General features: G+C 37.0%; 1 protein-coding gene across 1 annotated transcript in view; it reads right to left on the minus strand.

Moving 5' to 3' along the window:
* LRP2 (LDL receptor related protein 2) overlaps positions 1-14,857 on the minus strand; it is a 263,004-nt gene that overhangs the window by 96,896 nt on the left and 151,251 nt on the right. Inside the window, 8 exon segments of the mRNA XM_036745398.1 lie at positions 88-377; positions 1,792-1,950; positions 2,412-2,577; positions 2,710-3,630; positions 6,934-7,122; positions 7,815-8,054; positions 9,418-9,631; positions 10,426-10,603. Coding sequence (XP_036601293.1) covers positions 88-377; positions 1,792-1,950; positions 2,412-2,577; positions 2,710-3,630; positions 6,934-7,122; positions 7,815-8,054; positions 9,418-9,631; positions 10,426-10,603 — 2,357 coding nt within the window.

The raw sequence follows: 14,857 nt of genomic DNA on the forward strand, positions 1-14,857 counted from the left end.
CACGTGTTGTAACCCATGGTTTGCTTGTTTTTTTCCTATTCATGTCTTTGGGCATGTTCATTTTTATTATCCACAGCAAGGCCTTACCTGGCGCACAGATATGACTGCATCCTCCATTAAATTGGCTACAGGGGTTGGGGCACTGCTGCTGCCTGCTCTTCACTAGAACATGAATATCCATTGGCCGCAGTGGCAGATTCATGATCATTACGATCTGTTCTGAACCATCATATTTGTTGGCTCTGTAGATCGTCCTCGTGTTCCAGTCAGTCCAATAAATATGTTGGTCATAGACAGTCATGGCAAAGGGATGGATGGCCGTACTGATAATTACTTCCCGGTTTGCTCCAGTCAAGGAGGAGCGTTCAATCTTCTGCCTAAAATGAACGAGATCACACAAGAACTCAGAAAGCCCGGGCTCCTATACCCAACCACCGCTTTTATCCCACTCTCAAGCTGACCTCTTCATGAGCCTGTTTGCCAATAGGGCTGTTTTTCTTGTGCTTTTTCATACCATGATGGGGGTCTTGTTTCCTTAGTCCATGATTTCCATATTGAGTCACAGGATCTCTAATTGGAAGTAACCTTCAAGATTACCTAGCCCTCAAATTTACCCTCAAATTTAGAGATGAAGAAACTGAGACCAAAAAAGTTAAATGATTTGCCAAAGGTCACTTACATAGTAAGGGAACATAAAATCATCCTCGAAATGAGAAGTCTCAGATATCCATAGAGAAAACCAGCCTGACATAAGGAATGTGAAGACATATACTACTTCCCTGACTTGGCTTTCAGTGGGTACCTTAATTTTAGCATTTATATGGAAGCATACAATTATGGACATAAAATACTATTGACCCATTTTAGGTTAAAAAAAAAGGTTCCCATCTGCCCACTCCACCAGGAGAAGTCTTCACATGCTTTGGTTAAACATCTCCCTAACTCAGTGACAGGTTCGAGGCCTGTCAGTTACACTCAACCTGATTTAGCCCATCTGCTGAGATGGTTTACCAAGGTGTGGTCACTGTACATGCTACAGCTTCTTGGAGCCACAGGTGAGAGTTGGGTGAAAGTGGACACCAAAGGTGGATGAGCAGCCCCAAAAAGACTTGGCAAGCTTTCACACTAGAGGTGCTAGTCCTCCTGAACACTCCCTATACCCTAATGACTGACAAAAACAATTTGTTCCAATGGCCCTGAAGGTGGCTAAAACAGGCATGGTTTAGAGCTTGGCCAGGCAACAAAGATGCCAAAGTCATCCACGGAATCCTGGGCCATAGCCAGTCATCTTGATTTTTGTCCTACTGCTGGACTCAAGAAGACATAGTGAGGCTAATGCCTCACAAATCCAATTCACACATAAGTCAAGACATCACCTGTGAACTACAAACAACAACGATAGGAAAATGAGGCATGGAGGAGACTATGAGTTGCCTAGTATCACATAACCAAAATCACAAGATAAACTAAGAAGAACAAAGAAGAAATGTTAGAATTCCTATCAGATGGCCATCGACCCCAAGTTAACTGAATCAATTTAATTCCTCAATAATTCCATACAGTTGAATACAAGAAAGAATTCTGTGTGATTTCATCGCCTACTAAGAAAAGTCACATATAAAGTAACAACTGTGTTTATAAAGGATACTTGTCATGTAACTCCTATATTTGATTCTTTTTTCTAGTTGCTTTTAGTTATATTTTTCACCAACTACAGGCCCATAAAACGTTCCTCTCTTCTGAAAAACGAAAATTACTTGAAAATACCACATAGGGAATGGAGATACATACAAGTTTGCATCTGCCCAGTACAGCCAGTCTTCATCATAGTCCAGAGTAAGACCATTTGGCCAAACCAGACTGGTGTTTACAATATGAACTCTGAAGTTTCCTCCCAATGTGGCTCGCTCAATTTTAGCATTAGTACTCCAGTCAGTCCAATACATGTATCTATTCATCAAAAAAAAACCAATGATTAACCAATGATCAATTCAGCACATATAAAAGTCTTTTTTATATAAAAAGCAGAAACACTCAGACTATATAATGTAAGGAGGCATCAGCTTATTCCATTTCCACCCTCATGCTTTCCTAAGCTTTATCAACCAGGATTTACTGAATCAGTAGAGAGCAACATATCAATTTCCCTGTCATGCTGCCAACCTCTTCACTTAGGTGTGACTTGCATTTGAGGGAAGGTGGCAGAGTGCATTAGTTGTTCATTCTCCCTTCCAAAATTCCCCATGTAAAAAGATCTACTTGTTTATAGCCACTTTGTCTTCTCCTAACTTTCAATCTCCAAGTGACTCTAGTTGTACATGAAAATCAGTCTCCTGTTTACCCACCTACCCCCAAAATATATAGAAACAATGAGTAAGGACATATAAGCCAAAAGGAAGAAAAAGACAAACCCTCTACAAGGATCTAACACAATTGCCCTTGGCCGTGGTACTCGAGCAACCACAGTACGATTAGATCCATCCACTGCCATGGAGCTTATGGTCTGGTTCAGGTAATCACTATAATAAACTCTACTGTTGATCCAATCAAATGCAATACCATCTGGAATCCCTACATCTATATGCAAATACACAAACAGAGAAAAAAAAGTTAGGCTCTGTGTAGCCACCTTGGAACCACTCAACTAATCATCACGTTTCAGCTCACCATGTTTGACTTCAAAACAAGCATAATCTGCAATGCACTAACCTGTTGCAATGACAGTTGGGGAAGTAGCCCCAGATAACAGGCTAACATAGGAAATCCGGCCACTCGCTGATGTAGAACTTTGTGTAAAGTATATTCTGTTGTTGATACTGTCAAAATCTAAAGCAACTGCAGTCCTGGGCACATTCAGTTTACGAAATGGCGGGCTGTGGTTCTCAGGATCCAGATATATGCTTCTTAGAGAATTCTCCATGGCAAAGATAAGGTAATTTTCTGTAGAAATGGCACATCCCTTTCCATCACTTTCCAGCTCTCCAAAGGCGCAGCCACACTTTGGTGTCTGCAGTCCAGGCAATGCAAAACATAAATGGGAACATCCTCCGTAATTCTCCAAGCATGGGTTGTGGTTAACTTCCTCAGGCAACTGGGGCTGAAACCGTGGGTCAAAGATGGTCACGTCTCTTAGCCAATTGATGTTGTCCCGTATCACTCTTGGAGGATCTGTATTCCCTGGTTCTTTACTAGCTTGGTAGACTTTCTTCAGGTTCCTGTCCACCCATATCATAGTGTTTTCAAAAATGGTGATGCCATAGGGTGTGGGATAGCGACTCCCATAGCGAACCATTTCAGTATCACCTCCTTCCTGATTGATTCTGGCAATTATATCTAAAGAATCATCAACCCAATAAATGTAGCCATTGCTATGGTCCACTGCCAAACCCCTGGGTGTAACAATGCCCTCAGACACAAGCACAGTTCGGTTAGTGCAGTCAAGAAAAGCACGTTCAATCTTTGGGTTCTGTCCGTAGTCAGCCCAGAACAAGTATCTGTTCTTGGGGTCTACCACTATATGCCTGGGCATGTCCACAGTTGTTTTCAGGAGAATACGGCGGTGAGTAGTATTTATTCGTAGCACTTCTATCAACGTCTCAGTCGCAAAAGCATTGGTGAAGTAAAGGTTTCCTGTGGGGGGCGAAAACTAAATGGTAATGAACAGATTGAAATACAAGGAAAGAAAAGGTGACAGCTTTTCGAGTTCAGGCCAAAGCATGTCAGGTTTAGGTCAATACATGTCACCCTCTCAAAGGTGATACACAAGTGCCTGAGGTGGGAACTAGAAAGATGCATGTTTACTATTAGATACTAAAGATTGCTTCTTAGAGATTACAGTAGGAGTCTACATTGGCCCCTGGAACAAACGAAAATTTTTATCAAAATCTACAAATTGTTTTCCACTGGAAGGCATAGTTCTCAGAATATTTTCCCTGACCCCTAAGATAATGGATACTTAAGTCTGCTTCTTCCAAGATTTGGCAAACTCATCATCTTTGAGGGATCCAGCGGCAGCTCCATCTCCCTTCTGGATTCTTCCCATATATAATGATGGAGCATCAGTGAATAAAAGCCATCAGACTATGTAAGATAGTCTGCCTATCCTGTGAAGGGCCGACTAACTCATATGACTTTTTTAGATATATTTAAGAGTATTTTAATAGTAATTTCCTAGACTATACTAAATAAAACAGTGATTCAAAGAATTTATATCCTAACTCTTCCAGAGACTCAACATGCATCTAAAAGAAAGTTCACATTATACATCTTCCTCTCACAATAAAATTTCAATTCTTGCAAGGAAAGAGTACAGTGCAGAGAAGGTGGGGGAGACGGGAGTGAGGGGGGGAGAATCAATGATCTCCACTGTGTTTATATAGCACAAAGTTTTGGGCCATTGTTGCTACAACCAACAAACCACTCTTTGAAATCCTATATATCATTGGTCCCTAAAATCACAACTCACCCATATATATACCTGAGAATCATATTAGCTGTGTTCTATTTAACAAAACTTTTACTTTCACTGGAGGAAAAAGATTATTGAGATTCTTCTTTCTGACACTACTTCTACCCATACAATCTCACATGAGGTAAATGAATATATAACAAATTACTTTGTATAGTGCTTTAAAGCTTTCAAAATACTTTGCATTCATTATCTTACTTAATCCTTACAAATCCCTATGAGGAGGGCATCATAGGTGTCATTATCACCACAGATAAAGAAACTTCCATGATCACACAGCTAATAAGCATCTCATGGGATCTGAGTACAGCTCTCGCCTGGCTCCAAGTCCAGCATGTTTTCCACTATGCCACATTGCCTCTCAATCTATTAAAAAAAGTCACTGGATACAAGAAGAGACAGTATGAAGTAATGGATAGAGCTGGTCATCAAGTCAGAAAGACATGGGTTCCAGGCCTGCCTCTTAAACCTCCTGACTGTATGAGCAAATCTCTTAACTCCTCAGTGCTTCAGACAACACTCTAAAGTTGCTCTAAAGCTCTCTAAAATCTCTAAAAATTTAAGTTGAGAAGCAGGTACTGATATGCAATAATAAGAGGGATTTTACTCCAGGATTTTCTTGTACTGATGATTTTCTCATACACAGGTCTGTTTCAAAATGAAATTTAAAATTGGATCCAAGAGTCCAGTTACTTATATGACTGCATTTGTTATTGATATTAAAGCTCTTAATCTATTTTTTTAACAAAACAGGGAAAAGTGTTCATTGTACTTGGAAATGTATATTGGTGCCCATTATTTGCAAGATATAGCTGTATTTCCTCCACTAACATCTTATTCCAGGACCTGATTGGTACATGGAAGTGAGCCAGGGTCCTCAGAAGACTTCACCCAAGAAGGGCAAACTCTAACAGGTCCTAACAAACTTTAAGTAAAGACCCTGCAATAAAACTATATGTGTGTGTGTGTGTGTATACATATATATATACACATATACATGTCTATTCTCAGAGGACCAACTTAAATTAAGAAAAACTCCCCAGAAGTTTGGCAATCAGTAATGAATTTTTGGTCACAGCAACTCAAGAAGTACCTCTGCTGGGCCCTTGGAGGGTTATGATATGCACTGATGGAGCTAATGCCCATACAAAATCAAATGATGACCCATTCAAAATTCCACCTGTGGGACAGCATGCTAAAGTGGTAACTATTCAATCAATTTAATGTAACATTTAGATGGCAGGAGCTGTTTTAAAAATCAAGTTCTTGCTCAAAGAATTATAAAGCTGTGCATACCCTTTGACCCAGAATTAGCCCAATTTTTCAAGGTGATCAGGGGACAAACAAAAAGAACCTATATTTTCTAAAATATTTACAGCTCTCTTTGTGGTGCCAAAAAACCCAGAAATTGAGGAAATGCCCATCAATTGGAAAATGGCTGAATAAGTTGTAGCACACGATTGTGATGGAATACCATTGTGCCATAAGAAATGACGAGTGAATTGATTTTAGGAAAACCTGAAAAGACTTGCATGAAATAAAGAAGAGTGAAACAAGCAGAACCAAGAGAACACGGTACACAGTAACAGCAATATTGTTCAAAGAGTAAATGTGAACGACTAAGCTATTCTGAGTAATATGTAGTTGATTCAAATCAACTACAAAGAACCTATGAAGGAAGTTGCTATCCACCTTCAGAAAAAGAATGGATATATGGAACTATGCTATTGTATAGTTTCACACACACACACACACACATATCTTTGTCAAATGTTGGCCTTTTCTAGTGAGAAGGAGGAAAGAAAACAGATTGGAATTCAAGTGTAATAAAAATTATATAAAATTTTAAATAAATAAAATAATTTAACAGGGAAAAAATGTTCTCTTTTTTTAAAAAACTTGGCTTTACATTAAAGTATGCTCCTTGACACTAATCATAGCTATTGCTGATTATGAGACAAGGTGTTACTATGTGTGAGAGCTGAACATTTCTTAACATAGACCCAAAATGGAAAATTTTTGGCCAATTTTTTTTACAATTCTGTATATATTAGCAGTAGTTAATAATGGGATTGTGATTTTTAATTTATCATCTGAAAACCTTGGCATCAATTGTCCTTCATGAATTTAATCATATAACTTATACTGAATAATTATACATTATGATTATTATATAATCATATTAGTCTAATTTAAATTCACACTGCATATTCATTTTAAATTATTCCAGTAGCAATTATCTAGGAAAGAAGCTCTGCAGGATACATAGTTTAAACAAGTTTTAGGCTAAAGGGGCCAAAAATGAAAAAAATATATAAAAGGAATAAATTTCTCTTAAATATAAGCTCCATGAGAGAAGGGGTTCTTTCATTCATTGTACTTGTATTCCCAGAGCCTAGAACAGTGCCTGGTACCTACTAGGTACTTAATAAATACTGATTGGTTGATTCAGTGCAATCACCTACCTGCTACCCAATCGACTGCAATACCCCGGACTCCATTTCGTCCTATCCCATTTGTGATGACATTTCTAAAATAAGACCCATCAGGTTTAATTCTGCGTATTCCATTCTGAGATGCTACAGTGCTGCTGAAATCACACCAGTAAATGAAGCCAGAAGGCACATGGACATCCACATGCAGTGCATTTCGTCCTAAAACATTTATAAGTTGATACATTAACTATTCTGTACAAACAAGCAGAATTTTTACACGTCTACCTTTCTGCCACTATTTTTCCTTGCCTCTCTCTACTCCCCTACTACCTATCATTATCCCACCCCCAGAAAACAAAAGAGTTTGTTTACCAATTTCCATGCTTTGGGGAATTAAAAACAAAATAACTGAACTTTTTGTCTTTTTGCAGATCTTAAAAGTTTCAAATGTCTGCTTTATAACCAAGGTGCCCAAATGACTACTGAAGTAACTGTTAGTGACTTGCCCCACCTTTCTACTTCCTTTTCAATTATATCTTTCTTTTCTTCCTTATTCTTCATTTTCTCCCTCTACCCTGCCTATGACCCACTCTTATCACACTATCATTCATGTCTAAAAAGCTAGCTCCAAAATAATTTGGAAAAAGATTTCTTATTTCTTTACATTCTCGTGTCAGTTTTTCATAAAAATTGTGTATGTGTGTATAGAGTCACTAACCCATATAACATTTTATTTTGCCCTGTAGTGATAGGAGAGGTCCCCTTAGCAAAAGGGAAAGAGAAGATTAAGGTCTTCTCTGACCCCTCCCAAATGTGGAGGTGTGGTGGAGGGGTATCTCCAAATGATGGCATGGACCTAAACCTGGTACTGAAATGAAACCAGATATGAACATGTCTTTACAGTCACCTACCTTGGCCTGCCATTGGTACCATGGCTTCTGAATGATCTGATGCCTCCAAACTAAAGCCTTTGATTGCAGTTAGCATTGAAACAACTATGAATGAATTATATGGAGAGCAGGTTCTATTATCAGGGTTGAGTTTAAATCCTGTAGCACAGGCACAGGAAAACAGCCCTCCAGGGATAGGCAGGCAAATTTGCTGACAAGCATTCATGTTGTTGCTACAGCCATTTGATGAACCCGCAGAATCTATAATAGAAGCAGGAGTTTGTGTATGTGAGTGTTTTTAATAAATTAAGATATTTACTTGTCTCCCCATCTCTTATTTGAAAATTGAATGCCCAAATAGTTCATCATTAAAAGCCACAGCAAGGAAAACATATATATATATATATGTACTAATCGCTCACATGCAAAAAAAAATATGGGAGAACAATGCTTAGAACAGATATAAGAATGCTTAGGTTAGAACAATCTAACACCTAAAGATATTTAAATTGAATGTTAATTACAGTTTGGTAATTTTTAAATTATCACTGGTTGACATTCCATTACAAATTGTGTACAGTAAGGCAAAATGGAAATTTTAATTGTTTTCATATATATACATTATATATAATATATATGCATTATATTATATATAATAGACATTTTAACTGTTTTCATATATATATTAATTTCTTTCCTTCTGTCATACTATATTGCAACAATCTTCACATTTTAAAAAAATCAACCTTTTAATTTTAAAATGCTGACATCTCAATAATATGCATGCATCCTCAGATCTCCAGGTCAGTGTTCCTCAAACTTTTTTTTACCTCAGGACACTTTTCATATTCTTAAAAATTATTGAGGACCCCTCAAGGATCTTTAATATATTGATATTTACTGTATTCAAAATTAAAACATCTTAGTATTATTATGAAAATAGTTTTGAACTTACAGACCCCCTCAAAGGCTCTGAGGGACTCCTAGGGGTCTCCAAACTACACTTTGAGAACCACTGCTCCAGGCATGTTTACAAGATAAATTAATAAAACATTCATTGTAATCTTCAATAAAAGGAATCTTACAGAACTATTAAATACTAAGAGATAAACTCGCTTGGGGAAAGGTAATTGACAGTAATTAGTTTAACAATACTAGAAAGTAACAGGTTGGTGATCAAAAAGTTTCAAGTACAAAATAACTACCATCATATAGAAAAACTGAAAATGATGTTTCTAAGGACATAAGTAGAAAATGTATGACCTAATTGAAGGCAGAGGTTAAAGAACCCTCTGCTGAAATTCTAATTCCAATGTTCTTCTGTCCAAAACCTAAGAACTATGATTCCTGTGCATCACTGCTTTAAGCATATATTGGTAAGGCAGATTCTAGACTATCTCACTCTTCTCCCAGTCTTAAAACCGCTCAGTGTGTAGACATGGTAAGGAATGGATCTATCATCTAACAAATCCTTGCAAATATTTGGAGCTTCATGAAATGCTTGAGGGATGGAATAATACTTTTTCACTATTATTTTTATACAACTTCATTTTGGAATCTGTACCATGAGTGTTTGGAAGATTCGTGCCTCTACTATTATGGGAAGGGGGTGACAAATACTCACTGTCTCTGTAATAAACTCGCAGGCATCTCAGGTTGGGAACATTGTCCCTCAGGGCGACTTTGTTTGCACCAGTTGATTTGTCAACCCGCTCAATGACCTCATAATCTTGGTCGGTGTAATAGAGGAAGGAATCATAGACAGCAATTCCCCATGGATGAGAAAGATGGAATACCACGATCATTCGATTGGTACCATCCACATTTCCCCTCTCAATCTAAGGAAGCATTTAGCACATTGTTAGTTTTACATAAAAGTAAGAAGTATTAGAAACTATCCCAGCTCTCAACTTCAGATTAGACTATATATAAGCAGAAGTATTTTAAGTAAAACTCCAATGAACATATAGTGTCAGATTGTAAGCTTTGTAACTGAAGGAGCTGAAGGAGTTTCCAGGGAATGAGATTAAGAGGGGCAAGTGAAGAATTAGCATCATTTACCCTGAAGAAGAGAAGACCAATGTGACAGTTATTGTGATAAAGGGTTATTCTATAACAGATTGTGACAAGCTTTTCTGAGGATCTACCGAGAACAGGAGAAATAGACTTGCATTGCAAAGAGGTTTTAGAATAGACTCAGGAAAAATTACTGGTAGAAAAGAGTGAGTAAATACCATAACAATTTTCTAAGACAAATTATAGACTCTACATCTTTTATGATCTCAGCTACAAGAACAGCAAGCATAAACAAGAATTATGGCAAAGCAAACTAAAACTCTATCTGTATAAGTTACATGAGCTTGTTGAGACAGGGTGTTAGGGAGGAAATCACACTAAATTTTAAGGTAGAAGACTTAGGTATGAATTTCAATTTGGACAATCCCAAACCTAGTTGTATAGACTGCAGGCAGGTCCCAACTTCTTGGATCCTCAGCTTCCTCATGCTTAAGAAAAAGAGGATCATGACACTTTCTCTACCTGCCTCATAAAGCTATTGTCGAAAAGGAACTTTGTGAGTTGTAAAAGCCCCAAATGAATGTAAATGGGTTATTGTTAACATTATTTTTCATACCACTCCTGTGCTGGTGACTGCCCAGTATAGCTTTTGTTCCTTAATGTCAATGGTGATGAACTCCACGTGGTCAAGGTTTCCAGTGAACAGAGTTTTTATCTGTGAGCCATCCATGTTAGCACTAGCAACCTTTTTTGGTGTACCACTTTCAGTTCCACTATCAGTCCAGTACATTTTCCTGTAACAACATAGGGTGACTTAATGAACAAAGGAATCTACTTAAAGATGAGTGGCACCTACTCATAACATTTTCTAGCTTGCCAGATTTGTTTATTGATTCCAGGGAAAGCTAACAAATCCCAAACCGTGTTCCACCTAGTAGATCATTAGCACCATGACTAGCCATTTACAAAACAGATTCTCTATCATGACAACTGAAGCCATCAGTCTTTGTAACTGTTCTCTCAGAAATTAGATGAGAATTTTTGCCCAGTGATGACTATAAAAGTCTCTCAACCAAACAGGAGAGAAATCTGGCACAAAGAAGGCTCTTAGCAGATAAAAGGTATTCAGAAGACAGATACCAACATCAACGTCCTAGCCTCACCTTGATTCTTAGTACTGTAAGAAAGCCAAATGGGAGAGACTGGAAGAGGAGAAAAGGGGATAGCTATCAACTAATTCTCATGAATCCTTGTTCTTCCCTAGCAACTACTAGCTCTACTTCCTTATATATTCTGATTTTTATGAGGAAAATTACAAGGAAGGATGGATTTTAATGTAATTAAAGGAGGAAGTAATAATTTCCTTATACATGAGAATCCCATTATTATGTTGGTGCCCAGGGATTTGTATAAGAATGAATCAGTAAATAAGGGCAACTAAAATATGCCTTGAAAATGCTTTATTTCAAAAACATAATAAAAATTTTTGCCATATCATATACTTCAGTTCTCCAGTAGGAGACCTCATCAATTTAGTTACTCCTTCCAAAGGTACAAGATACAACCAATTCTGGCCTTCTCATCCTATTCATTTCCTCTCATAAATCCTCCAGAGGGTCCATTCAACATTGAGGGGGAGGGGGTGGGACAGTGCCTTCTTCAAGGTCTTGTAATATATTATGAGTATCAGTACAGAATATAGGCTCACCATCTTTTATCACTAATTCTTGCTATGTGATGACCAACCTCCTTTTCCAGTAATATACATCTTTAAAAATGTCTTTTCTGTTGCTTCATGTATACTAGTCATCAGTGGTAACATGCTGCTTCCCATTTGTGCTTATATAGCTCTCAATTGAACCTAAGGGTGACTAGATATGTTAATTCCTCAGAGATTCTATGATTCATGACCATACAGCTTCACAGGAAGTAAAATAGTTGGATTTTTGCTTTAGAGAGAAGCTCGGGGGTCACCGAAAGACCTGCACAGTTTCTCAAATGCAATCCAGGTTACTATCTTCCTCCTATTCAGTTAAGATCCCAGTTCAGTGCCCATTTGTAATGTCTATCTGAGCTATATGTACTGTTGGACCAGCTCAATGAGATATCCATTCAACCACTTAGTATAGAGAATAGGCATTCTTTTATCTATTTGATTTTTTCTTTGTGGAAAGTCAGGCCAAAATCGTTTAAGTAGTTATGAATCTCACTCAGGAAGATGTATAGTGTCAGCAATTTGGGATGATTAACATAAGAACAATGACAAATGGGAGCAACTAGAGGATTTCATCATTTACAGACCAGCCCTCTTCCATTTGAACTCTGTGATGGACATCCTCCATGAGAGCATCAAACACTCTAGGTGAACCTGTCTTCCTGTTTAATACTTTGCTCAAAATGAATAATCAAAGAACTGTCAAAACTATCTCCACTATTACATATGCCAAAGAACCCCGTATAATCTTCACATATGAATGAGAGACATCTTGTTGGAGGAGATGCTTTAAGGTGAATTTTGCTCTACCAAATCAAATGGGTTTTTTTTGAGTAAACAAAAAAATAGTGGAATTTTATATCCTTTGTATTTGTCAGTCAATTGTACGATTGCAAAGATGCCATAGAATATAATTTGAAAAATTCTGCCTTATATTTTCATCAAGGATACTCTGGAAAGGTGTGTGTAATGCATTCTCAAAAAGATTTGTGGAGTTAAAAAGGTAAGTATATGAAAACTGGTAATGCCTGATGTCCTATTAATCATCTTTTTTGGTAGTAATTAGAAGATTATAATTCTAGGGCTGAAAGGGACCTCAGAAGCCACTTAGTCCAACTACTTTATTTTACAGATGAGAAAACTAAGGTCCATAAAAATTAAATGACTTATTCAGGGTCACACAAGTAGTAACTGTCAGAGACAGGATTTGAACCTAGGACCTTTAACTCCAACGGTAATGCTCTTTCTACTCTACCACACTGGCTCCTTCCATGATTTCTTTCTAATCATTCTGTATCTTTCCTACTTTTATATATTTGGGAATCAATCTTACAAGAAGTTCAAATTTGTGCTATCTCCATCACCTTCTTCTTTTTCTATGGGAACTGATCTAATGTAATTGCCAATTGTTCTGTAGTAGCATTTCTCTTTCTTCATGTAGGATACCGAAAACTGCAGTGTGGTAGCTCCACTGGCATTGATAAAGAGTCCAATACAGAAATAGTAACAAATATTTTCATTTATTGTCTTATTTCCCTTCCAATATGACATATAAACAGCCTTGAGATGATCTGGTTAAAGTGCATCTCTTGCCAGGATTTCTACAAAATCATTGTTATTTTACACCACTTCTCAGTTTAATGTGACAATACTACCAATAATCTTCTATTATGCTCCTTCATAAGATTTCACAAATGGTTTTATATTCTAAACCAATACTTCCATAGGTTCATATCTCATGACTAATCCTTAATACCTGTGTGACCTTTGGCAAGTCACTAAATTTCCCTGGGTCTCAGTTTCTTTATCTGTAAAATAATAGGATGGGCTAGATAGTCTCTGAGATACTTTCCTGCTTTAAATCTGTATTTTTATTATGCTATGAATCTATGATGTTCAGATCAAGTAATGAGACTATATCCATGAGAAATTAAAATTTATCTTAGTTCGTTCTCTTTTCTAACTCCAATTTTAGATGCATTTTTGTTTTATAGTGAGGGAGATAAATGTGTGGAAAATAGTTTGGCCATTAGTGTAAAGAAATCAATGCTCTAAAAAGATGTTTTGTTAACAATCAATCAGAAAATAAATGTTTTTATCTCCACTGAAAACATTTATCTATTTCTTAGATCGGTAATCTCAAAATCCACATTGAGCTTTTTAACAATCAATTTGGCCTCACAGTTCTTCACACTCTGCAAATCCGGTGACCTTCATCTCTACTCTAGCCTCATACCAGGACAGATATACCTAATTCTTAATAGTACAATTCTAAGATATTAAACTTTGAAGTTCCCCTCTCTAACTCAGCCACTATTTCTCTCATTCCCTCACTAAAACCATGCTCCCTTCTGAATTCACTTGTCTCTCTACATACCTTGGGCTCCCTAGTTAGCTTTTCATCACTCTCAAATTTCCTTCTTAGCACCCCAATCTCATTTACCTTGTATGCCATGTCAATACACAATCCTACACTATTTTAGTTAACCTTACTTCTTTAGAAAAACATACTTTTCTATCTACTTCCTTCCTTGGTTCTTCCCCTTTACCTACTAAACACAGGAACCATCCAATGATCTTTAGGCTCTCTCTCTGTCTCTCTCTCTGTCTGTCTCTCTGTCTCTCTCTTTCTCCCTCCATCCTTCCCTCCCTCCATCTCTCTTTCTCTCTCATTATATATGATATATATACACACATATATATATATATATACATATATGTATATGTGTGTGTGTATACTCTTTGCCCTTGATGAACTCATCTACTCTCAGCTTCAACAATGAACTCTATGTAGTTTACTTACAAATTTTATCTGTAGTCTGAATCTCTCTTCCAACTCTCCCCATTTTCAAATGCCCATTAATGCCTTTACCTTAATGTCTTGTCCATTATTTCAAACTCAATATATCCTAAGTTAAAATCATTTCCTGAAATAGAGTCTCCTCCTTATGAGCTCCAATTTCTATAGACAAGACTACAATTGTCCAAGTGACCCATTCCTAAAGCTTCAGTCATCTTTTCTTCCTTTCTCCATTGACCTCAATATCTAGTTACTGAATTCTATCAATTCTACATTAACAATATCTCTATAATATGTATATCCTTTCTTTTTCATTTATACTACCACCATCATAGGTGAAAAATCCATACTTCCTTTTACCTAGATTATCATATTAAGCTAGTAGGCTCCTAATTGGGCTTCAAATCCATCATATAAACAACTGTCAAAACAATTTTCCCAAAACACATTTTGAATTTTGATCATTCTTTTGTTCAAAAACTTTCAAAAGTTTCCCACTATCTACCATATAAAATCCAAATTTAAGCCCTGGCC

The sequence above is a fragment of the Trichosurus vulpecula genome, chromosome 2 (genome assembly GCF_011100635.1).
Source record: "Trichosurus vulpecula isolate mTriVul1 chromosome 2, mTriVul1.pri, whole genome shotgun sequence".
NCBI classification, from domain to species: Eukaryota; Metazoa; Chordata; class Mammalia; order Diprotodontia; family Phalangeridae; genus Trichosurus; species Trichosurus vulpecula.